This window comes from Aotus nancymaae, unplaced genomic scaffold, assembly GCF_030222135.1.
Source record: "Aotus nancymaae isolate 86718 unplaced genomic scaffold, 86718_ANA_hifiasm-v0.15.2.pri h1tg000020l, whole genome shotgun sequence".
NCBI classification, from domain to species: Eukaryota; Metazoa; Chordata; class Mammalia; order Primates; family Aotidae; genus Aotus; species Aotus nancymaae.
The window spans coordinates 48543726-48571012 of record NW_026988432.1 but is presented as its reverse complement, the minus strand read 5'-3'; the positions used below and the strand labels follow the sequence as shown (position 1 = coordinate 48571012).

The 27287-nt window shown below is 38.1% G+C and overlaps 1 protein-coding gene across 1 annotated transcript in view; it reads right to left on the bottom strand.

Annotated features, from left to right (window-relative positions):
* Positions 1–27287, bottom strand: part of CDH2 (cadherin 2) — a 228994-nt gene that overhangs the window by 199422 nt on the left and 2285 nt on the right. The window contains exon 2 of the mRNA XM_012447269.3: positions 680–791. Coding sequence (XP_012302692.1) covers positions 680–791 — 112 coding nt within the window. The remainder of the gene's footprint in view (positions 1–679; positions 792–27287) is intronic.

Below are 27287 nucleotides of genomic sequence, written 5' to 3'. Positions count from 1 at the left end.
CTTTCAATTTTCCTTTTGATACTTAGGTTTTATTTCAGATTTTATCTAGACTTATTGGCAAGAGTTTCCATATGATAACTATAATGAACTTGATCCATATTTAAATGGGAAATGAGTCTATATTTGAAATTCACATATGCTACAACTAAATTAGCTTTCTAGTAATTGCTATAAACAATGTCATAACAAAAATGAATTTCATACTCCTGCACTGAGACTTTACTTGTTAAATTCATTCAATATAACTCAGCCATATATTACAGCTTCGCATGTTTTAGCAAATATAATAATTTCCTTTCTTTAATTCGAAATACTAAGTACATTTTTCCTGTAAATTTTGAAACCATTAGAACTAGATGTTTCACAATTATTCTTCAAAATATTATCCTTTAAGTAAAATTTATACACAAAAATGGTAAACATCAGTTACATAACGGTTTCTCCTGTAAATTAAAAAAGAAATCTGAAGATTTCAAGAGATCAGGAGCCTTCTAATTATGTCTGTAAGAGATTCATGAGCTCCTCTGTAATCCTAAAATAAAGTCCCTACAGTCTCATCATAGTGATTGTGAAAAATTCATACTTGTTATACAATAGAGATGATTTAGACTTTTTTAATGGCTAATTTGTTTCATAAGCATGGACACTACATGTACAAATATATCTTTTGAGATAGTACCATTGAGAAGAGGCTGTCCTTCATGCACATCCTTCGATAAGACTGCACTGTAAACATCTTCAGGAAATCCAGTCTTGCATAATGCGATTTCACCAGAAGCCTCTACAGACGCCTGCAACACAAGAAAAAAAAAAATGTGTGCAATGATTGCTACCTCCTTCAGCTGAGAAACATTCCACTTGGCATAGAGTCTCATTTTTTCGACTATCTTGTACAAACAACCCCTTTGTTTCCCAATGCTTACAATTAGAATGTAGAGGGCAAAGGGTTAATCATTTTGATAACTAGAGTAGAAGAAACAAATCCCACTTGTCTAGCCCAGTAAAAGCTAAATAATACACATTCTAGGTTCTTCTAAAGACTGAACATTTCCATTAAAATGCTCATTGTGACTGAAGAACTATCAAGTGGGCATGTGGTTTGGGGGACAGCCAAAAAGTCTTTGGGCTCCAGAAATCACCATCACTAACTTAACTTTTCATGAAAAATGTATATGTTCAAGTATACACATTTTTATATTGTTAGCTAATTCTCTATAAAGATGGTTTTAAGATGCTAGGTTCATTAAAAAATAAAAATAAAACTATAATACACTTAACAACAGCTGGACAGATAGTATTTTATACCAAGTAAAACCAATCAAAACTATGTATTTCTATAATTTGAAGGACAGTGATACATTAAAAATATAAAGATTAATACAACTATGTTTTTATACTTAAAATTAGAAAGTAAGCAAGTATCTCTTGTTATTTTCTCTATCATCATACGCACAGTTAATTGCTCAGTGTGCTTAAAACTCAGTCATACCTGGTGCTGTCTAGCTAACCCTCCAAGTTAGTTTCCTTAATTCTTTCAGCCCTACTGACACAATTGGAGGACAATTAGCCCTCAGCAGAGCTCCTGTAGCATCTGCATTAATTATAGGAGACTCTACTAGTACTGATGGGGATTTAAATATAGAGGAAGGACGAGTAGAATGAGGCTGTCCAATGAAAGGATTTCAGTGGCCACAGGGACAGCATTAGGGACAGTCCACCCTAGTGAGAACCAGAATTTGAGAGGAAGAAGGGTAAGCTCCACAAACAGAGAGACCTCAGAACAACTGTCTGTATGAAGCAATGCAGTCCAGCTTCATAATTAAAGGACTACCTGAATTATGCATGTGAAATTTTGCAAATTCTAATGTTGCAAAAATCCAGACTAATCTAATAAAATGTTCTTTTCAAATCCAAGAAAAGAAAGAGTAAATTTACACAATATTAAATATCACACAGTCTTTTTTCTCAAAAAATTATTAGGAGCAACAGTGAGCTAGTTCAGGCACATCAAATGAGTGAGCAGTTTTAAGTATGTTTTGTGCACGGAAGGACTGTATCAAGTGAAGAATGAAGAACCAATCCCCTAAACAGGTGAGTGGAAGCTGGTACAGTCACCTTGACATACATTTTGGCCACCTCTAGTAAAGATGAATGTGGATATATCTTACACTGTAGGTAATATTCCTAGGTAACTATTGCCCCACATGAGTGCTCCAGTTGACATGTGCAGGAATGTCCACTGAAGCATGATTGTAATGGCACAGATTTTGTAAATGCCCATCAAAAGGAGAATGGACTAATATATCATCACAAAGCCAAAAAGAAGAAATAAATGTTAAAATAGAAGAACTGGAACTACATTTATCCACAAGGCTACATCTCAGAGACAAACTAAAAGTTAGTTTCTTTAAGTTCTATGTATGATTAAGACATAAATTTAATTATAAATCATCCTAAAGATGATTATTATATTTAGTAAGTTCAGAAATCCATTTGTGTAATATCCCAAATTCAGAATGAAGGCAAGGCACACTGCAGTATAAAATCTTGCAAAATAAAAAAAAATAGAAAGCATGACTGATGATTCCACTTACATAAAATTTAAACACAAAAAGATAACAATGTTTTGAACACACACTTATGTAAGAAAAAGAAGAAAACAGGGTAGTGATAAACGTCAAATTTAGGATAGTGGTTACCCCAGGGAAAGAAAAACTAGGAAAGGCATCAGGAAAGACTGTACAAGTGGCTTCAGTTTTATCTGTAATAATTCATTTCCTTCAAAAAGATTCTGAAGGAAACCAGGTAAAATGTAAAGATGCACAGACACATAGGTACAAATTACAGTATTCACTCCACATCCTATCTGCTCTACATTTTTCATAAAGAAAAGGAGAAAATATCAGAAGCCAACTGAGAAGTAAGAAGTGAGGCTTCCAACACCCATCAAGTTTGGGACACCGGGATACAGTCTGATATTTGACACCTGTAAACATCCAGATACTGTCCATGTCTTGCACAGCGTAAGCACTGAGTGAAGGAAAGATTTTGCTTTTAGCTAACCAAAACAAACACAGGGAACCCACTAGTCTGCCATTTAAATGGACTAATGTGTTGTAAACCTGTGTCCCACCAACATGTTAGGGGTCTGCCCTTCACCCTTCTAGCCCAGGCTCCTAAGAGCAGTGAGGCATGGCAGGTGCTAGCCCAGGAGAGGTCAGGGCAGAGCCCAGCAAGGCAGTGACCAGAAGCCAGCAATGGAAGGCACAGAGCAGACGGGGGTCACATTTCAAATGTGGGCATTCAGGGTAGTACAGTATGCGGGTTTGTGGGTAAGCAGAAATCAAGGAAGTCTCAAAACTAGAGGAAAACTGTAAGCTTTTCTTCAACTCCATGACTGTGTCTTGTTTCCCAGTGGATCTGCCCTAGGTAGGAGAATCAGTAGTACCAAGCTCCTGGTCGAAACCCACAGAAATAGAACTTCAGAGCCACATCGAAGCTCTCAAGAAGACAGTGAATGTTCACCTCTGTGTTTTGTTCTCTGCCATATTTCAGAAAAGGGACCTTCTGCCCTCAATGTGCTACCCCTTACTAAACCTCTCCATGTTCATTTTCCTCATGTATAAAAGGGTACCGACCAGCACAGGTTGGCGATGAGAATTATTGAAACAATGCTTTTAAAGTACATCTCAAACAAATACTACTAACATTAAATATCCATGAAAGTCATCTCATATTTTGAATAATTTCATATTCATCTTAAATAGTTTAAACTTTTCTAAATTCTTCTTCCCCAAGACAAAACAGATCTACAAAATAATATAATCCTGGATCCATAATACTAATCCATAATGTATTTTCTTAAAAACAATTTCTGTAAAATTATTAAAATATGTATATTCTCCCTATTAATTTCCTGAAAACTTTCAGTACAAAAGTAACAAAACTAACAAGTTCAAAAAACAAACGGGAAGCACTCAAATGAATACAACTGGACACAGGGGAGGCTTACTTTGTGCCAAGTATTGTGCTGATATATCAATTTCTCATTCAATTCTCCCTGCAACCCTACAAGGTCATAACTGGTACCATGTCTGAGATTGCAGGAGACCACAGAGATGATGAACAGAATCCCCCAAAAGGGGCTGACTGCACAGTGGTGGTAATCCTTGTTGGGCACTGGAGGTTTCTCTGGTCTAACCCATAGCTAATGCCTGAATGTTCTACAAGAGTAGCTCTCATTTGGGGATAATTCTGCCACCCAGGGGATATCTGTCAATGTACAGACATACTTGTGGCTGTCACAACTGTCAGGGGGTGCTACTGGCTACTAGTGGGTACAGGACACGGAAGTTGCTAACCATTATATAATACACAGCACAGCATCCCTAACAAAGGCAAGCCAAGCCCAAAACATCAAAAGAGCCAAGGTTAAGAAAGCCTGTTCTACAGTAACACATGAAAAAGAGATATCACCTACCCATTAACACTCCCATCAGTGTGAAGATCCCCATTTCCTCAAGTAGCCTAATCACTCTCCAAACACCCTCCTTCCCAGAAAGCCAAAACCCAGCCCCTGAGGCTTACCCCCACATAAAGTGATCACTCTGCTAGGCCCAGGATGAAATTCTGGAACTTCAAAGAGGACAAAGAGGAATCCTACCCTCAACAAGTTATCTGTGGGTATGAGGAAGAGGTTGTGAATAATATGCATTTCCCTAATATTTGAATGGTGCACGGGTTGGCAAGCTTTTTCTGTAAAGGATAAACCATTTCAGGCTTTGTAGTCCACAGGATCTCTGTTGAAACTACTCAATCTGATGCTGTTGTGCAAAAGCAGCCTAGACAATCGGTACATGAATGAACGTGGCTGTGTTCATTTTAATAAAACTTCATATAATCTGAAATTTGAATTTCATTCTATTTTCAAGTCTTGAAAGATATTATTCTTCTTTTTCTTGCTTAAAAGCATTTGAAAATGTAAAAAAATATTTTTGGCCAGACCAAAAAAAAAAACAAATGGCAGCATTAGTGTAGTTTGCAGATCCCTGGAATAGTGTGATAAGTTTCATATCACATTGTTACCTCACTTAATTCTCACAGTAGCCACTTAAAAGGCAGTAAAACTATCTGCATTTTGCAAATAAGCAAATGGATTCTCACACAGAGGTACAGTGAAATACCCAAGACCTCACAGCCAAGAAAGAGGCAGGATTCTAATTCTGTAGTCTTTCCAAGTGCAACAAATAATTACAATACAATCTTTCAAGAAACATGTACTGAGTGTTCATTTGCCACTGGAAACAGAAAACAAGATACAGCCCCTGCCCTTAAGGAGCTCAAGACTTAATGTGGGAGATTAAGATATGCAGAGGAAATGAGCAAAAACCCAGGGCAGGGAATCTGGGGGCTTCCCAAGCAGAAAGCTGAGTAGCAAAGCTCTAGAGGGTAGCAGGAAAGCCATCCCAGGCAGTCATTGCTTGACCTAAAACAATGCAGCAAGAAACAGCACAGTGCCCGGGGAATTACAATGAGTTCAGTGTCGCTGGAGTCCAAGAAGCAAGGCAGGATGTCAAAAGTTGAGGCCGTTGAGTTAGACAGGGTTAGATCATAAACGGTTGTGGGTTTGGGGTTATCCTGTTGGCTGGGGGAGCCAGAGACAAATTTTAAGCCCAGACCGAATGCATATGACAGAGAAGTCTCTTAACAGCTTTGTGGGAAATGTGTGTGTGAAAGGGGATGCCAAGTGACAACTGGGAGACAAGCTAGGACACAGACCTGAATCAGGGCAGGGGCTGCAAGGAATGAAGAAGGGGCAGATTTTGTCAATACCCAGATAGTTAAAATCAACAGAGCCTCCAGAAACAGGGACTCACTGGGGGAAGGAGGGAGGAAATGAAGTCTTCCCTCATGTTTCCAGCTGAGTGGCTGTGAACATGGGTGCCACAAGTAGGAAAAATAATCGCAAAATTATAACATCAGGAACAAAGTGCTAAAGAAGCAGAAAGAATGGGATGATAAATCTGTCGGTGGAAGTCAAAGACGACTCCATAGCTGAAGTGACATTTAGGCTCTGACTTTAAAGATGATAAAAATTTGCCAGGGGAAAGAGGGGAAAGTGGAAAAGGGCATTCCAGCCAAAAGGTACAGCAGCACAAAGCCCCTGCTGATTTATGTTGAGCGTGTAGTCCACCAAAACCACCCTGATCTTTTTTTTCCAGGCAACTGTTAAGCTACGGCTTCCTCCTCTATTATCTTTGCTGCTGATTTTGGGTCCCTAGGGGCAGCAATTTATATTTAACCCTCCAAAATTTGGTCTCAATAAATTAATCATTCCAGCTAGTTTTATTCATTCCTTTCAGCTTTATGTATAAAGAAAGTCTAATGAGATACTCCAAGGTCTTCATACAGACGCTACTTGGACGCTAAAGACAGGACATGTCACACGTCCAGACATGGTTTGGGGAAATCTGCCCGGGGCACCCCCTGCCCCAGGCCCTAAGCCCTGAGCTCTTAAGAAGAGCAGAGTGATTGCAGTATGAACTTCCAATAGGCCATACTGCCTGGCTTTAAATCCCAGCCCCACTGCTACTATCTGTGAGACCTCTGAGAAGGAACAGTTCCCCATCTGTATGATAAGAGTACTAAAGATAGCACCAACTCATAGGGCAGATGGCAGGATTAAATGAGTTAATATGTGTAAAGCACTTAGGACAGTGTCTGGCACATGATTATTCGATGTCTTAGCCATTTGTCATCACAGTATTAATACTATTGGGACAACATGAATCCAACTCATGGTACATCTGCCATACAGGCCGGTAGTTCTCAAACTTACTCAACACAGCAAGCAATCTGGGATATTTGTTTAAAATACATTCTTGGGTCCTAGCCCAAGACTCATTAAAACAGACCCTCAAGAGGTGTGATGGATAAATCTGTATATTTACAAGTGCTTGTGCTGCCTGTGGTAGCCACATATCCAGCCCTTACCTTTACCTCTGGAAACCCTTCTGAACGTTCTCAAAACAGCACAGCTACCTTTTGACCCCAGTCTTCAAATCCAATAGCTTAGCAACAACAAAAAAGAATAAAAAATGATTTTCCTGTTCTTAATCCCATGCTCTCTTCTCTTTATTCTGAAGACTACACCTTCTTGATTTTGAATTTTTGTTTTGCTTTGAACAGAACATTACCCCATCTGCAGTCCTTTAGGAATTCTCCTCTTCTGCACAATTCCTCCAGGATGACAAGCAGTCAGCAAGTCCTCTAGGCCCACCAGCGCAAAATTCATGCTGGTCAGAGGATCTGAACTCATTTAGTGCCGCTCTGTGCTCTCGCACAATCAGCTCACCTATCTTGAGTTTCAATTTCCTCTTACAAGTATTTGCTCTACTCTTCCCAGGCTGAAGATCGACCTCCTTGTCTAGAGAGGACAGAAGTGTAATAGGAGTTGAGGAGTTCTGCTTGCCTGTGAGTATCAGTCTTTCTGTTCCAGTTCTGCACTTGCAGGGACATTGCTTTTTTTGTTCTTGTTCAAATTTTTCCACAGTCTCAATACTGTGAGCATTAAAGCCCTGAGTCCACTACTCTTTTTGGTTCCTGTTCTCATTATTCTTTTTCATAGCCATCCTTGGTCACTGGATCTGCTTTCCAATTTCCTCCAAGTCACTCCTAAATCCAAGCTCTTAAATATTCCATGTGGAATCACCATGGACAGACTTCAGTCACCACACCTCTTCACCTTCTTCCTCATTACGATCATTTACGATTATTGGCTAAAAATTTTACCTCTGAAAGCAGCCTAAACCTAAGAAAATCGTAACTTTTCTTTCTGGCTCCAATGAATGCCTAACTAAAACCTAGTTATCATAAATTCTTAAATGTAATCCATTGGATTTCAGTTTAAAGTACTGATCTCTTACTTTTTCTCTAATCAGAGATTCCATGGTCACAATCTTGTAAGAACTAGATTATTGTTTGGGAGATTACCAAATGCAGTCAACAAAGCTGAAACCTTTTGCACTATGTTTGCTCCCCTGATACCTCGTGGAAATAAAGGCAATAATGGGTTGTGACTGGTTAAGACTGGGTTAAGACTGAGAACTCTGTGGCAAACCTGCTCAGGTTTAAATCTAGCCTCAACCCTCTACTACCTGTGTAACTTTGGCAAGCCGTGTAACCTAATCTGTGCTTCAGCTTCCTCCTCTGTAATAATAATAATAACAACAACAATAATAATAATAATAATAATAATAGCTAAAGCACAGGTCTTTAGGATTGTTGTGAAGAATACAAAGAGCTTAAAAACAATACCTGATTTACCACAAGACAGGGGTTAGCTATTATGATGCTGGTATTGTTTTGGTTGTGGAGACTTTTATTTCTTTGCTCTGTCGGTACCTGAGAAATATTTTAAAATAATTTTGTGAAAAAGGAATACCATAAAGAAACCAAGCCTGCAAAAAAAAAAAAAAAAAAATGAAAATTCACTCACAAACAAGGACAAAAGATACACAAGTGGAATTCCCTTCATGCTATGTGATTTGTGGGTCAGGGGATGAAGCCTCAGTACAGGGAGGGTGACAAGTATGGTAATACTTTTATTATGCGGCTACGTCTGCCAAATGACATAAGCAAACCTAAACAGTTAATGAAGACACTGTTAAGGTGGTTAGCTGAGTACATGGTGATAGAGTAATGAAACTGTTCAAGACCAATTTGGCATTACTAACTTTTTAATTTTTTAATCCAATTTCTCACCATACAATTATGTTTGCCAGATTGTCGACATCTCACAGGATTCCATCCATGATGTTGGAGGCTATGTTAAGATTATTCAAGAGCTACTGCCTCTCGTTAAAGATTTTTCTCTGTGTCAGTAATGCCATTGATGGCACTTTGAATTTCACATCCCTGCAAAAATGCTTAAAACATGCAGAAGTTTAACCCTGGACAGCTGCAATATTTTTGTTTTGTCAAGTACCCTTCTGGAAGAAGATTATCTTGTCCTGCATGCGTTTTTTTTTTTAAACTCTTTCTTGCCTTCATGATGTGCTCTAGACCAGCTTAGGTTCAATGAATACTGCACTGAGGCCACACATTTGCCCCATCAGACTATCTAGTAATTTCCTATCTTTATTTTAATTATCTTATTAGGATGCGTACTTGAGTATCTCTAGTATCAGTACTTTTAGTTTTCTGATTGTCATTTCTTTTAATCAAGTAAGGACAAAGAGAATAGTCAAAAATAGCACTGATGCTGGCATAAGAACCTGCAAACTGCTGAAATAGAACTCTTAGGTAAAAGACAGCACCACAATACAACAATTTGAGGGAGAAAAATCTGGGTCAAAATCTTGGTCTGCATACAAAATGTGGTTTAGAATGTCACCTTCCTAGAAGCAGAACCTATCAAGGCTTGGGTCAATATGCCTTGACCCAAGGCATATTGATTGGGTCAAACTGGATCGAAAAATAAAAAAAAAAATTAGTCATGCCAAATTGGTCTTGAACAGTTTCATACATCGAGACATCCAATGCAGACCTCTGTGAAATCCCAAATCTTCTCTGCCCAAGTGAGAGGAGGCTTCCTAGGCTTCCAGGCTTCCTGGCTTCCTTGAGTAGAGTCTCAAAAGACAGACAGGAGCTTATCATGAAGTGGATGCTTAATGTAACAGGTAGTAACAATGTACCTATAGATTGATTGGCAGGTAAAAGGCTAACACTATCATTAGTAATCCAGGCAGTTGTGCAATTAAACTGTCAGGAAAAGTTCCAGAAGTGCCTATGGCAATTCCAGGAAAGATGGCCGATCATGGCTCAGACTGATTCTGTCCCATCAACTCATTACATTCAGCAGAGGCTGCAACATGCTTATATATAATACTCAAAATGGTATCAAATAGTATAGCACTTGGCATTAGACTCTGTTTATAATGAATTTGGAAATTCATTCAACTAAATACACTCAATATCAGCGACTGCAGATATTTACTGAGTGCTTAATATGTGCCAAAAAGTGTGCTACAATGCTTTCCATGCACTGTATCTTAAACAGACCTCACAACAACCCTGTGAGGTAGCTGCTATTAGTACTGCCATTTTGCAGGCAAGGAAACAAACTTAAAGGAAACTGGCCTAAGTCATTTAGTTAGTCAAATTAGGGACACTATTCAAACCAGCATCAAATGGCCTTGGGGATTACCCTTAACCCAACCTCTACAACACCCATTAGGAAGCATCCACATACATTGACACATAGTACCTAACTGGCTAAGGGTTGGAAATTATCCTATATGAATTTAGACGAAGTGAACAATCTGCCATAAATGTTTTCCTAAAATATGATTCTCACATATGATATGTGATGTATGTTAATAAGACAATTTCAATGTTTCTGTTCACTATGGGAAAAATTAGAAAAAAAAAAAAAAAGACAATCAGGTCAAACTTTTTTAAACATTTTGTTTTGTTTTTAAGTCCTCCAAATCAAACCCTCATACTCCCCCAGCCCAAACTCTTCCAAAAGTATACATGGAAAATTATCAGTCAATAGCTATCATGGCTAGTATGTTAATTTTCAGAGCTGACACTTATGAAGGAATAATTATAGTCTACGAAGAACTCTTCATACACTTTATTTGCTCTGGAGTCCCCTGTATTCATGTACAATTAGGCCCATTTCATAAGCATGGTTTCACTTTTTAAAAATGGTTACAGATGTTTATAGTCCCCATAACTCTGATTTAATTTGAGTAGCTGGCCAGAGTAATGATTTATCTAATTCTGAGCCCCTGATAAGATAAACACAACCCAATTATAAAGTTATTCTTGTGAGAAAACAATATTCAAGGCACAGCTTCCAGAAATACATTGCAGTGAAAGGAGGCATAACACCAGAGTTCAAAGCCTTTCCTGAACTTATTCCGGAAGCAGCATCCCATCCAGTGGTGCCCTAATAGATCAAGCAATACAGAAGTACATCTCCCAGCCCTGCAGGCTGAGGGGTTACAGAGCTAATATGGTCAGTTCCAGTTTCAACTCAAGGGCAAAGGACAAGCATTGTCCACCCATGGATATCTCGGGTGACTGAAGTTTGGCATCTGTATAGTTTCACAGTGTAACCCATAGAGGAAATGCTTCTTCCCTTCCTGATGCTTCTTTCCATGTGGAAGGCACTCTGCTAACTCACACACTCCCAGTGCTTTCCACTGGGAAAGCAGTCAGTCATACCTTGAATGGCAATTCTTAAAATATGGTCCGAGGAGTGGACTCCTAGGAGTTCCCATGATCCCCTCAGGGGATCTACAAAATCAAAGCCTCTTCCATAACATTACAACATTATTTGCCCTTTTCACTCTCATTATCTCAAAAGTGTAAAGTGAAGTTTTCCAGAAACTATGTTACGTGTGCTACCTTAACAGAAAATTCAGAAGCAGATATGAAAAAACAGCTATCTTCTTAATAAGCCAGGCATTAAAGAGACTGCAAAAATGTAAAGGCACAATGCTAGTCTTCCCACTAATCTTGTTTTTCTCTTTGGGATAATACAGTAATTTTCCATAAAAATTGTTATGTTACACATACAATTGGTTTAATATTTTAAATAAATAAATCTACTTTTTTTTTCAGTTTCTCTATGGTAAACACTGGTAGATAATATCTAAATAGAAAAGCTCATTGAATAACTCAATTTTTAAGTATGTAAAAGAGTCCTGAGACAAAAAATGTGTAAAGTGTTATGCTGAAGAGAGAAGGATGGACCAATCTTACCTGAAGGCTGCATTTGAAAGAAAAATCTGGGCAGCCGGTGCCCAACCCTGTCCCCTACTCCTCCCATCTGGGAATCACAGGTCCACAGAAAAGAAGTGTGGTGATCTCATTTTCCATGCTGGGAGTTCACAGATTCCCTGCAGCAATCTGGCAGTAGAAGGAAGTGGGCATGTCTATGGAATTCTGGGATTTGGGGATTTAGTTTTAGCAAGGGGAACATGACCACAGATAAAGGCCATGCCTGCCAGCCTAGTGCTTGTCACGGTGATATTTTCCTTTCCTATCTTCTGATTCTTCTGGCACACATTCTACTTGGTGCAGAATTCAAGACAGGGAGGACAGGTCCTATTTATTGGGCCCTTTGAAAGACGTCAGCACTTGGTGAACTATCTGGGGACTCTTAAGAAATAAAGAAAGGAGTCCAATATAGGGGAAGAAAGTATTCATGGAGGAATTTGGGCTTCTGGCAGTGGTAAAAGCGCTCAGGCTGGAGTGCAGTGGCACAATCTCAGCTCACTGCAACCTCTGCCTCCCAGGCTCAAACGATTCTCCTGCCCTAGCCTCCCCAGTAGATGGGACTATAGGTGCCTGCCACCACACCTGGCTAATCTTTGTATTTTTAGTAGAGATGAGGTTTCACCATGTTGGCCAGGCTGGTCTTGAACTCCTGACCTCAGGTGATCCACCTGCCTCAGCCTCCCAAAGTGCTGGGATTACAGGCATGAGCCAGCATGCCCGGCCCCCTGCACGGTTTTTAATTTGGTGGTTTACAGCCTTGATTTATAGGGTGGCTGGTTTTTATAGCTGGAGAGGTGGCTTTTAACATCAAAAGGCTTAAATTCCTAAACTCCAGAGTATTTTGACCGTGATGCTTGACCACAATTTAGGGTGGCTTATCTCCAGGAAAATGATAGCTGTTTAAAGAGGTAGGGCCTGGAGAAAAAAAAACAGTAGGACCTCAGGAAAGACTACAGGTCAAAGATCCTAGAATAGAAAAGAAGCAGGATGCACAGTGACCTTAGCCCAATGGTGAACAATTTGGGTAAGGGCTGCCACAATTTGGCCTCGGCAATGGTCCAAGCTAGCTCAGGACTCTGCAAGTGCTCACGGGCCCCCAGCTTGAACAAGCAGAGGGGCATAAAAAGAGGATTATTTCAACATCTACTGCCTAAAGACTAGTCAGTGAACCAGTGTTTGTTACCTTTTATTAACACTGTGTTCAAGAGCACTAGCAAGGGTCTCACTTGGGCAAGGCGGGGACATCTTGGATTCTGACAGCTTGACCACTAGCTCAAGGGTCAGTCCCCACCAAGTGGTCTGGATGGTCTTCCCAAGTGAACAAGAAATCTTCCCTTGAGGCAGCCTTCTTTGGCCAAAGCAACTCCATAGCAAATGGCAGAGAAAGAGACAGCAGGGCCCGAGACTGAAAACACCTGCTCCACCAGTTAACCACCATACCGAACCCACCCTGCTGATAACACTGGGCTGTCAGACCCAAGAGACACAAAGGGAAAGTCTCAAAGGGAAAGGAGGTTTGGGTTTTGGCTGCAAACCAAAACCCAACTGGGGAGAAGCTCTTAGTAGGAGGTTGTTTAGCATTTCCTATTTACCATTTGTGGTAACTCATACATACCAGGTTTTCCCTCAGAAAGCTGGCATCTGAGATACTGCCACCTAGCACAAGGTTCAGAATCATCTGATGGTCCTCGTCTTAGTTGAGGTGCCTTTTATCTCACCTAACATATTCAGTATCTTTATGTTTCCATTTTCCCCTTTCAAGTTTGTTTATTTCAAAGATTGCAGACAACAGACAAGAGGCTTAGACTGACCAGCATCCTGGAAAGGTTAAAATGATGAATGTTTTCTCTGCCCATTATCAATCCATACTTCACATACCATGAGCTCTCTACTGTGCTCTTTGGAACACTGAGAAACAGTTTCACCTGGATGACTCTTCCAGGAGCAGAGACTGGTTTGCTTTCTAAATCTGAAAACTGTTAAAATTATTGCCAGGATCATCTTGCATGCCCACACTAGGTTCTGGTTTTGGGACTCTTTAAAGAGTAAAGCTGGCCTGGTGCAGTGGCTCATGCTTGTAATCCTAGCATTTTGGGAGGCCAAGGTGGGCGGATCACCTAAGGTCAGGACTTCGAGACCAGCCTGGCCAACACAGTGAAACCCCATCTCTATCAAAAAATACAAAAATTAGCTGGGCGTACTGATGCACACCTTTAGTCCCAGATACTTGGGAGGCTGAGGCAGGAAAACAGCTTGAGCAGGGAGGAGGCTGCAGTGAGCCGAGATTGTGTCACTGCATTCTAGCCTGGGCGACAGAGTGAGACTGTCTCAAAAAAAAAAAAAAAAAAAAACAGCACAGGTATAGATCTTCCAAGACTTCAAGAAGACTGTCTTGACAGATACCCATCTCACCCTTTGAAGGGAGTTGCCACATTTTGGGATAAGCACACACTTGATGACCAAGACCATGGGCTTAACAGTCAATCCATAATTTGGGGACCATGGGAGTATAACCCTTATCCTCTACTTCCATGTACTGGGAGCTGCATCAGAAATGATATTATTGACCTCTGGCCAATTTGGATAAAGCAAGTGGGCATCTAGAGCCCAGGCATCACCTTTTTTTTTCTGTGAGAGCCACGCCACCTATGTCATGCAAATATTGTTAAGCTATAGGTTTTAGTGGGGCAGGATCCCCAGATGGGAGCACTGTTGAAGATGGGAGGCCAAGGGTAACTAAACCTGACATGTGAAACATTTAAGCCACATTCTCCAACCTTGTCTTTATCAGTAATAAATGTTGTAATTTTAGTTCTCTATCAACTGATTCTTTTGTCTTATTTGTCCAGAATTGAGACAGATAAAGAGCACTATTGCTTAGGTCCCTCCAAAGACAACAAAATTATCTACAAAGTCTCAATCTTATTCAACACTCAACGGCCAAGGCTAAATGATCAAAAAGAAGTTGGTCCAAATAACATTGTTAAACTGCCAGCAGGACCTCAGGCCCACTAGGACTCTGTGATGAGAGTCTCTGTGCTGAGAGTCTGAGGCACACAACCAAGACCCCTCACGTACTTAGGGGAGCACAAGTGCTCAGAACAGAAAGCCACATGTGCCCCTAGCCTGTTGGGTGAGTACAGAACTGGGCCAAGGTGGGGTGAGGTCAAGAGAAACAGAGTGATTCACAGAAAGAACAATCAACAGTTCATCAGATACTTGTGTCTCCAAGTCACCACCAAGAAGCTGCATGGCCAGCGGCAGAAACCGCCTGCTTCTTTGATAGCCTATCCTGCATCTGGTTTAATCTGCTAGATTTTCCCATTCTTTTTTTTTTTTTTGAGAGACGGAGTTTCGCTCTTGTTACCCAGGCTGGAGTGCAATGGCGCGATCTCGGCTCACCGCAACCTCCGCCTCCTGGGTTCAGGCAATTCTCCTGCCTCAGCCTCCTGAGTAGCTGGGACTACAGGCACGCACTACCATGCCCAGCTAATTTTTTGTATTTTTAGTAGAGATGGGGTTTCACCATGTTCACCAGGATGGTCTCGATCTCTTGACCTCGTGATCCACCCGCCTCGGCCTCCCAAAGTGCTGGGATTACAGGCGTGAGCCACCGCACCCGGCCCAATTTTCCCATTCTTAAGCCCAAAGTTTGCTCCATGAAACTGAGATCCTTTAAATCCTCATTCTAAAGTCCAAATCCTCCTTCAGGCGACAATCTTTTAAAGTCTAGAATAGACTAATCTTGCTCCCACTGGGTCCATTCTTTTGCAGACTTTCAGGGAACTAGCTGAGTTGTTATCAGGAAAGTAAAGCACTGTTAAAACCCTGGTCTGCCACCTCACAGCTGAGTGCCTTCAGGTGACTGGTTTAAGTCAATCTCTGTTCAGACATCTGTAAAATGGATAATGATAACAACGTCATCTATTGGCGAGGACTGATGTGAGGATTATATGAAAATGCAAGTCAAGTGCTTGGCCTGGCTCATAGTAAGCACTCAGTAAATACTAATCCCCTGTGAAGGCTATCAAGAATGTTCTCAGTGCTTCAAAACACACCTTTACAACCCATAACTGAAACTATTAGGTGGAAAAATGAGCAACACACAGCAAGGCCAAGCTACAGACAAGTTACGAACTTCATCCAACAGGCTAGTGTTCTTAGAGACACTTCAAGGCAAACGAAAAGGCCAAAACACCTAGAAAAATCCTCTCGAACTCATCAGAAACCAGGAAAATTCTAATTTTAGACAAAATGAGATACTATTATGCAGTCCACCAGATTTTTTATAATGTTGTAGTTTGACTACTACAAGTATCCTAAAATTAGGGAAACAAATGCACATAGCACTGGCAGACCAGTATGGAAAACACAATCTTGCATTAGCTAGTAATGATGAAAACATGCATACCTTGAAATCTAGCAATTCTACTCCTTGGTACATATCCAAGAGCAGACCAGCGTCCCATCACCTGAGAGTTTGCCAGACAGGCAAATTCTCAGGCTCTACTGGAGGCTTACTGAATGAGACGACCAGGGTTAGGGCCAGGAATCCATCTTTTAACAAGCTTTCTGGTGATTCTCATAAAGTTTGGGGAACACAGCTCTAGAGTATCCCTGGCATTTATACCCAGGTGGCGTGCATAAGAATGTTGACAGCAGCAAAAATCTGAAACCACACACCCAAGTCCATCAACAATAAACCAAATAAGTAAATTGTACCATATTCATAGCATGCAATGCTCTACAGCAGTGGAAATGAACAAATTACAGCTACACAACTCAGCTCAATCTTACAAACATAATGCTGAGTAGAAAAAGCAAATCGCAGAAAAATACATTATATATACACATGCATGATACATGTATACTCTATGCATGATGTATATACATATATAAAAACATGTCTCCTCTCTATGTATTTAAAGAGTATCTACATAGACGATAAAACTACAAAGAAAAGCAATGAATACATATTAGAAGAATCCAGATAGTAGTTATCTCTGGGAGGACAGAGGGGAATGGAAGCAGTACTATGGGGATGTCCAAGGTAGCAGGAATATTCTATTTTCTTAACCAGGTTGGTAGTTGCACTGATGTACTTCATATGCTTTAATTTTCCTTTAAATTGTACACATATGCTTTATAGACTCCTCTATCATATCACACTTCACAATAAAAAGTCATTTTTTGAAAGTGATCTTCATATGCATATAAAATAGAAATGGATGTCAATTTGCTTTTGTTTTTTTCTGCCTGGATTCAAATACATATCAAACCTAGAAACACAGGCCCTGACATCAGGCTGCTTGCATTTAAACTCCAGCTCCATCATTTAACAAAACAGCCTTGCACAGCTCAGATAACCTTGCCTTGCTTTGGTGTCCTAATATGTGAACTGGGTATATTTTCGGGGGAATCTAATGAGTTAATATATGCAAAGTGCTTTCAGTCAAGCCTGGTACATAGCAATTACTAAAAAAATGAAAAGCTATTATTAGGATAGAAAGATACTAAATTAAAGGCAGAATTTCCTGCATCCAATCATCAGTAAACCATCAGCATCTATGAGAACAATGAATCTACCTTCCCTGTTTTCCCAGATGCTATGCTAACATCAACCAGTATGGTAACATTACACTCAACCCTCTCCTCTACAGGGTTGTCGTCATCATGTCAAAAGCATTCAGAGGCTGAATAACTTTGGTTCTAGCCTAGTCTCAAAACATACACACACACACACACACACACACACACACACACACACTCCCATGTGTATGCACACATGGGTCCTTACTAGCATATGAAAGAATTAAATTACAGAAGCAAGAAACAGATCTAGAAAGAGACACCAGAAAAGCTCCTGTCTGATATACCTGTTGTTTCCAATCAAACTACTGGCAGAATAACACTCTACATACACTAATTCCTTTCCCTAATTATAAAGGTAGTGGAAGTGTATCAGCCTAGATAACATCCGTCAAAATTTAAGGAGGGTTGTTAAAATATCTGCCCTTCAATAGTGGTTTTCAAGTGTGGTCGATGGAACACTGGTGGTAGGTAGTCACTGCAGAGCTATAATTTAACTGGTTGTCATACTGAACATAGAACAAAGTCTTGCATGAAGTGCTCAAACTTATTCAAATAATTATGTTATCTGTTAATTGTGTTTGTATAAAACAATGGTAATGACTAGGTCCCAAAAATCTTGCTCACTATATAAAAGCACTTCCATTATTATTATTATAGACATGGTCTTGCTCTGTTGCCCAGGCTGGAGTGCAGTGATATGATCATAGCTCACTGCAACCTTGAACTACCAAGCTCAAGTGATCCTCCTGCCTCAGCCTCTGGAGTAGCTGGGACTACAGGTGTCCGCTACCATACCCAGCAACCACATCCAGCTAATTCTTTTATTTTTTGTAGAGAGGGAGGTCTCACTATGTTGCCCAGGTTGTTCTCAATCTCCTGGAGTCAAGCTATCCTCCGGCCTTAGCCACCCAAAGTGCTGGAATTACAACTTTGAGCTGCTACACTCAGCCTGAAAGCATGTTTCTAAGTGATTTACATATGCACGTGTATACACACACACACACACACACACACACACACACACTCTAACCCATTTACTCTCCATAACAACCTTATGATAGATATTATTTATTATTACCATTTTACAGGTGGGCATACTGAGAGAGAACTATCAAATGTGTTGTCCAAGTCCACACAAAAAACAAGTGTCAGAGCCAGGGAACCAATGCAAATCTGGCTCCAGAGTCCCCAATCAGTGTGTTCCCACTGTGTCACATCGCTTCTCCAGGCTCTCAAGTCATTGTAACGTAAGAGGGAAGAAAGAAAATGATTTAAAAATCTATAGCAATGTTGTATTTGATAAAAGAAGCATTCCAGTTCAGAAAAACAGAAACTTTAACAAATGCTAGATGTATTATTTGTATATCACCACATATACAAATCTAGGGGGAAAAAAAAGCAAGACCTCCTTCCACACAACACATAGAAAACTAAATTTCAGATAAGTAAAACATCCATATGTGAAAACATAAACAGATAAGTAATATCTGACATAGCATGAGGTTTGAGAAAGCTGTCTCTGAAGGTAGACAGGCCTCAATTTACATGATTGCTTACCCACTGAAGAAAAGTATCCTGGACACACTCATATATATATGTGTGTGTGTATTTTTAACTATGAAGAATTAAGACTTAGGAAAATAAGGAATCACAACCTTGACAGTATCTGTTATTATATATACAAATACTAAAAAAAGTAACCTGTTTTTCAAAATGCTTTTATTTTCCATCCTAAAATGTTACAAGCCATCTGCAAAATACCCCACTGTTATCCACGTTTGAGTACACCACTATCTCCCTTTAAAACACAGCTTCATCAAGAAGACCTCAAATAAAGAGAAGGATCATAAACCAAATCATGAATTGAACTCAGTTTCATTTGCGAGGTACTTAATTCTAAATCAATTTGTAAATTAAATCAATGGTAATAATATTCTCCCCAAATTTCTTATCTGTCAAACAGAAAAGATAGAACTGTGAATAAGATGTAAAGCCTCAAACACTAACATTATATGTACCTAAGTATTTTACGGTAGAAAAACAATGTGTAGAGGCAAAAGCAAGTGGAATACAAATTACATATCAATAAGCTAAGGCCACGCCAAGAGCACAATCTTTAAAATAAGGTAAAATTAAGACCACACATGTAAGAAGATAAATAAATTAGAGAAGCTTTGAAGCCAACAAATCCTTGGTGGGCAATTACCTATGAAATCTGACTCCTTAGTCTTCACCATTATGCATGGAATCCTCTACCAACAATCTAGAGCTACTAAACCATTACAAACAGAAAAGGCCTCCAGAAAGAAAGACCCTGGGACAAATGTGGGCAATCTGCATCCCTCATAGCAGATTCTCAGATCTTTAAAAAAGATATACGAACATAAAAAAAGGTAAATGGTACCGAGATACACAATGAATGCCCAGAAAGCCAGCAGTGTGTGGGCTTAGAAACCCCTCAATGTAACCTTTTCAAAATTAAAAACAAAAAAACAAACTGGGTAAAGCCTTGTTGAAAAGTGGGTCACTAGTAAGGTCAGAGAGGTATTAAGAAGCATCAGTGAAAAGATTAAAGTCTGTTAACACCTAAATCTTCTGATTAAAAACTTCAGGTCAGAAAAATATTTAGTTTTTTGTCTCTGGGACTCCTTGTAATAAAAGGAAGGACAAGAGAGACTATAACTTAACGGAATTCCAAATGTTTTTGGCATTTGGCTGAAATGATATTGACAAACTACCAGAAATATGGCAAAAGATATTGTAAGAAAACTCACAAATTAGTGGCTTGATACCATAAATGTGCAAGTGGCCTTTAGCTGAAAAAAAAAAAAAAAAAAAATTAATCTTTCCTTTTTAAAACAATTTTCAACTTCCTTATCGCCAATATATTTCTATAGTGTCCATAAATCTTTCCTAATTTTATGAAAATTACAAATACATATAACATAAATATAGGGAAGATTCTGCATACTGAGTGGAAGATGCAGGACACAAAAGAGAAAATGCTTTCATAAAGTACAAATAAGTAAAAATAATCATGCTGTTGGAAGTCAAATAAATAGTTACCAATGAGGAATGGTTAAAATTGAAGGAGGTGCTGGTAAAACTCTGTCTTGCTTCAGTGCTGATTAACTGGTATGTTCCATTTAGAACATTTAGCAGGTTGTCCACTTTTACGTACAGTTTCCTGTATGCATCTGACACTTCCATAAAGTAAATGTGTGTGTGTGTATTATATATGTATAATCTGAATTTTGAGTTCCCTAAAATATCGTATGAGGAAGCAGGATATTAGTACCCAATTGTGGAGGTGTTGACACCAAACAGACTTTACCAAGAGTAGGTGCCAAAGGAGCTAAAAAAGGCCAATATTTTCACTGTTAAAACAGACTTTATTTACTCAACTCGAAAGCCACAAAGAATGAACTTCAGACTTTGAATGTCTGTGTTAACCAATTAAGACAACAAAAGGAAAAATAATAAAAGTGGTCACAGTTTCCAGTTTATTAAAGATTTACATTGAGCAGAGGAGGGATTATATCCCCTTTAAATTTAGTAAAATTAACGTTGTTTTAGTCCTTTATTTCAGGTTCGACTTAATAGCTTCCCAACCAACAAACAGGCATTTTGTGCAAGATTACAGTCAAGCCAAGTGTATCCACCCACCAACAACAGGTCAAGTTACAAGTAAAATAGTTCTAGGTTTTACCCAGCAACAAACAAATCAGTAACCGTACTCAGTTACTCCACAGAATATTCACTGGAACTTGTCTGTAATGGTTCATTTCAAGATGTGGACATGTATATTAAAATATGCCAAATAACTTTACCTGTGTGAGAAAAGTAATGTCAAGTGTTCAAACATGGAAAATGTTTGAACATCAAACATTAAAACTTTCAAAACTTGGTGGTGGAATCTCTTGCATTTAATTTCACCCTGAAGAATATGGAAAAAAGAGTTTCAAAAAAATGTGTAGTCTGTGGACTGAGAGTTTATAGGCTTTCCGAAAGTATTTTAAGTTCCAAGATTCATATAAAACAAAATAACTTTTGAGTACTTATCAGCACATTATTTGTTGATCGAGACAATTTAAAGAACTTTTAAAAACTGATCACAAATGCCTCTAAAATGCTTTCTTTCTCCTAAAGATAATATAAAAAATGAATGAAATTTTAACCAAGCATTATGTTTTGGCTTCAGATGCCAAAAGAAAGCAAAATATTTAAGGCCAAGATTAAACAGAGAGAGTAATTCAAAAGTTAATTATTTAAAGAAAAAAAAAAATCAACCCGGTAGAGAGAAACTGAAACTTTTCTTTATTGTGGTATTCATTCTCTGGGTATTACACAAAAAAGGCTGCAGTCTGATAAAGGGAGAAACCCAGATGCTTTGTAGTCAAGTCCAACTTGACTATGATAAATATGGTTTTGTTCTGGATTCTCATCATATTCAAAATGTTTGAGTTCCAGTTTTATCATCTTTAAAATGAGAACAAAACCACCTATCTCATAGAGGTATAGAAACAATTAACTGAAACAACATAATAGTTTCTTTCCCTGAAGTTAAAAATACTTCATTTCTGAGGTTTAATACTACCAGACGTTGGCTTGAAAAACTCTTTAAAGAGGCAGCAAATACCTAGTTTCAAGGGTTTTCTCTGCTGTATCTGCTCTACTGAGTTCTATGAATGACCTACTGACAACTGGGAAATAAATAAAATAAACTGGGAAATGTATTGAAACTGCAGATGTGGGAAAAAAATTAAAAGGGCAATCCGTAAAAACCTTAATGAAAGCAGTAGCATAGATTTAGCACAACAGAAGAAAGTTAAGAAAACTCAAAGTGTATTTTAATAATGAGAGGAAAAAAGAGTCATTTTACATTTTTAGTGCCAGTGATTTCTGGAATAATTAAAAACTCCAAACTATGTACCTTTTAATTTACTTTTTAAAAAGCATTATTTAATCCACCCAAACATTAAATAACATATCAGAATGGGAGGAAAATCTGGGCATACATGTCTTAAATTAAAATGGCCAAGTAATGTTTTTAATTACACAAAAATCAACATTAAAATTAAAATTACAATACATGGGAGTATATTAAGTACACTATCTAATTTTTAAATTACAGGTAGGTATATTTTATGAAAGAAAATCTAAGAAAGATCATGGATCAAACACCTCTCCAAGTTACTCTATTATAATTGCCATATCATATTTAGAACAGCAACTCTTTCTAAATAGCTAAAGCTGCTTTAAAGCATTATACAACTAATTCTCCCAATGCTACTTTGAAAAACCCAAGTTAAACTGCTTACTTAATCAAGGCATTGGATACACTACAACTCTGATTCCTATACTAAATGTTCCTCTGCATCTCCAGTTCTAGATACTAGTAAGGTCCACTTTCAATTACACTTCCAGTATTCTAACAGATGAAAAGTTAAACATTCAGTCAGTCAGGAGAATGTAAGAAATATCACCACGGTTTACTCAACTAGTATAATCTCTCAGGCACAGAGAACTCAACACAAAGTGGTCATTCCATGATATCAGCATGGAAACTTATCCATTATTTAGCTATCTATTAATTCAGCCAATCTTCCTCTGATCTATTTATAGCTCAGGCTGCTATAGGTTGTTCTAAACATAACTTGGATTTTCCTAGCGTTATCTTCATCTGTTTGATTACATATTCTTCAGTTATAGTTTATACTGTGTACTCTGTCGAATTAATCCTCATTCAAAATACCGTTTATTTTGGTTGTCCTTACTTATCTGTAGCTGCTTTTTTTTCTTTTTTTTTTTTTGAGACAGAGTCTTGCTGTCGCCCAAGCTGGAGGTGCAGCAGCGCTGCAATCTCGGCTCACTGCAACCTCTGCCTCCTGGGTTCAATCTATTCTCCAGTCTCAGCCTCCCGAGTAGCTGGGACTACAGGCTCATGCCACCACACACGGCTAATTTTTTGTATTTTCAGTAGAGACAGGGTTTCCCCATATTAGGATGGTCTCGATCTCCTGACCTTGTGATTCGCCTGCCACGGCCTCCCAAAGTACTGGGATTACAGGTGTGAGCCACCGCGCCTGGCCCTCTGTAGCTTTTTTAGGTGCATGACTATTCCCAAAACATGAGGTGGCTTAACAATCACTTTCCTGAACCTGAACTAGTAGAAAATGTTTTATTCCCCACAGCAGGGGTTATTAAATCTGCTTCACATTATACCATAATGTATTAAATCATTTCTTACTCCTGGACTTCTGGAGATCAAATAATCCAATCTTTTGTAATCATAAGCAATGCATCAATTAATATCTTCATATATGCATCTATATAATGTGTTTATCATAAATACATACCTGTGCAAAAAAAGCTAGAGGAGAACTTGACAAAGGGCTATATTTTTAATGCTAATCCACTTATATTTTTAATGTTGACCCCATCACTCAATTCAGTGACTCTCCTGAAGGCTATCTTCTCTCAAAGAAACATGAGCACATAAAACTAATAAATGTTTTATTCTCAGTGATATTACACTTACCTTCCTTTAAGCCTAAACCGCTCCCCAAAAATGTTTACTTTTACTGGCAAAGACAGCATGGCCAATGAAGAAAATAAAGTTTAGGCATATAAAAATACAGATAACTTTAAACCTATCACTTATGATAAACTACAGTTAATAGATCTTCAAAACTCACATTCTATCACTCCAAGTATCTGAAAATTCTTACACTTTAGGCTGAAAAAAGCCTTTCCACAACCTTTGAAAAGGAGCTGTATTTGAGATATTTTTTAAGTAGCCCCAAGAATCATGCAACTGGACACTCTTAAAGATCAACTAATCCAACCAGCCCAACATTTTACTGTTGAGGAAAATGAAGTCACGAGAGTTTAAGAGAGTAGGCTACATCTGGACGACATTAGAATCCCATGCTTCCTGCTCTTGATACTAGCTCTTGCCCTTGACACTACACAAGGACATCTCACTTGCACAGATCAGTTATTATACTGCTGGGTGCCTAAACCACCTTTCATGACGTAAGCAATCAATCAACTATTGACTGACACTTCATGTTAGACTGTACGCAGTATTGCAGGAGACTCATACATATATAACAGACCCAAACATACGTGTGTGTGCGTGTGTGTCTGTGTGTGTATATGTATGCACTCCAAGGGTGCTGTAAGTATAGTTGGAAGCACAGACAAGGAAGTGCACTGAGTACCAAGGAGTAACAAAAAATAAAAATCTAAGCAGGATTTAACCTAAATTTTCCTTAAAGAGACTCTATTATAACATAAATCATAATCTTTAAAACTACATCTTTCAAAAAGTTCCATTTAGCTTGTGAATTGTTCTGCCTACTTCAGACCCATCACTTCATACATGCAGAAGATATAGCTCTTACTAAAACATTAATCTGTATATACCTTTTCCTTGGCATGGATAGGGCTGTTTAATTAAAACTTACATGTATTTAGTTAAATACAAAGACTTGCATCTGCTCAAATTAACCGATTTTTTTACTGAAAAGTTAAAAATAAAATTTTAGTAGGAAAAAAACAAATGTGAGACATAGTGATTTGTTACCAGTTACGTTTCAACTTAAAACTCTTAACCCAACTTGAAAATACTTAGCTTCCAGAAGGTATACTGATGTCAGAAGTGACAAACTTATTCAGAAGACAAAGTCCAAATTTAAAAATCTATCATGTTTTTAAATGGCTGACAAAATCCACCACCAAATCTAAGCAGTGCTTAAACTTGATTACTCTTTGTATTTGAGCCAAAGGAACAAATCTGAATGTTAACCTGGGAAAAAATGGTAGTGTAGATACAAATAATACAATTCTTAAATAACAGCTCTGATTTTTATTTAAAAATCACTCTTCTAACTTCATAATATCCCCTTGAAAAAAAGATGGGGATTTTAATCTCTTAGGATGTTTAAAAAAATAGGATTTAAAGCAAGATTAACTGTTGCTTTAAGTCTTGACATTTCCCTATTAATAACCCTAAAGCTTAATGAGGCACAACCGAGTTAAGTATTGAAATTTTTTTAACGAGAAAGAAAATTAAGGACAGTTTGGTGCCATATACTATCATAAAAATAATCTGCTAATCTGCTCCAGAAAGACTTTAGTCTCTACATGTAAAAAGCAGTATCTAAAAAGGATATCCTCATAAAATCTCAGTGCGAACTTTTAGAAGGTTAGGGCAGACTTTGATGAAGGTATAAAAGTCAGAAAGTACCTAAGGCTTAATAGTCTTTTAAAAACATGTGAGGATATACAAAATATCGTTTTTCAAATTACATCTAGCATGTTTGTAACTTACCACCTATTAGTAATGACTGCATGCCTCAAGTTAAGAAAAGCACAGAAATATACATAACTGTGTCTAGTAAGTAAAAGAAACTGTGAACACCAACTAAGTTAATTCTTCTTTTCACAAGAACTTATGTTTCAAAGGCACATGAAAATGAAATAAACACTGAGAATAAACACATGCTTTACACTTAAGATGATTGCTGAATCCTTGTCACATTCTAGAAAAAAAGTTGCTTCTTTTTATGTATGTTTCATATGTTGAATACTCACCTCTTTAAAATCTTTATCTAACAGGTGAAAAACACATAAGGTTTATGCATCTTTTTTTCCAAGGTTTTCACGCAGGGTTGAAACCATGACCTATGTGTTAAGTCTAAGAGCTCTGAATTTCTACGAACATTAAAATACTGTCCTAGATGCCCCATAACCCATACAAATGTATTTAAATTAGAACAATGGGGTTATGCAATTAAGATGTGGACTAGAAAAACACAGGTTTGTAACATATTAATTAACTAGGTCAATGCTAAAAGCAACATTGTATTTTTTTTTCTTAACAATAAACCTATTGTAAGGATTTGAAAGTCACTTGTATTATTTAAAAGAAAAGCTGTTCATAACTTTGTGATATAATATTTTATCCCTTTATCAGGTAAGCTGAATGGGCAAGTTCGGATTTTTAAATGCAAAAATGCTAATATCTTAAAATGAGAAAGACAAAAGAAAATCTTGATGTTGAACATAATATGCAAAATTGACTAGAATTATGTAAATCTAAGTAACAGAATAACTAACCTAGTAAAGAATTTCTCTAAGTAAAATAAGGAACACAGACACTTCAGGTAACAATTAATGGCACAGAGTCCTTTGAATATTCAATTATATTTAGTTCATATAAAAAAAGGATGCTCTGTATCTGCACTAATAGCCTACACATTCTCTTTTCTAAAACTATGGGCTGCTTAGTCTTGGGGGGGAAAAAAAGCCCTAAACTGAATAGCAGCTGACTGCAGACCGGCCACTTTCACCTTGCAGATAGAGCTTTGTTGTTCTGGCGTGTAAAGCAGACCATTAGCACAAAGTCATTTCTAATCTCAGTTGTACAATCCACATGGTGCACTTAACCCTAAAACTCACGTTGCATAAACTGCTCTGCTTCCACTCCTAACGACCTTTCAAATCATTCAATGTTACTGCTTGACTTGTACTCACGAATTAGAGGACTGCCAAATAACTTGACGACAAAGTTAAAATTTCTCCTTTCCTGAAGGTTTAAAAAAGTCAACAACATTGGTATAGAAGAAACGGAGAAAGAACATACAATGGAAAAGAAAAGCACGTTATTTAATGCTTATAAACGATATTTTTAGAAACGCTTAAGAAAAAAATGACAGAAAATTCACACCTGACTTCAAGGCAGATGAGTAAAACAGAAAATGAGAGTGCTCCACTTGTAACACACATAGATTTCCCACAGTACTCATGACCAACAAATGTCTCTTCGTGTCCTAACTTCACTGCACAGTATTCAATTAAAATTCACTTTTAGATGAAAAAGTTTGTGAAAACCA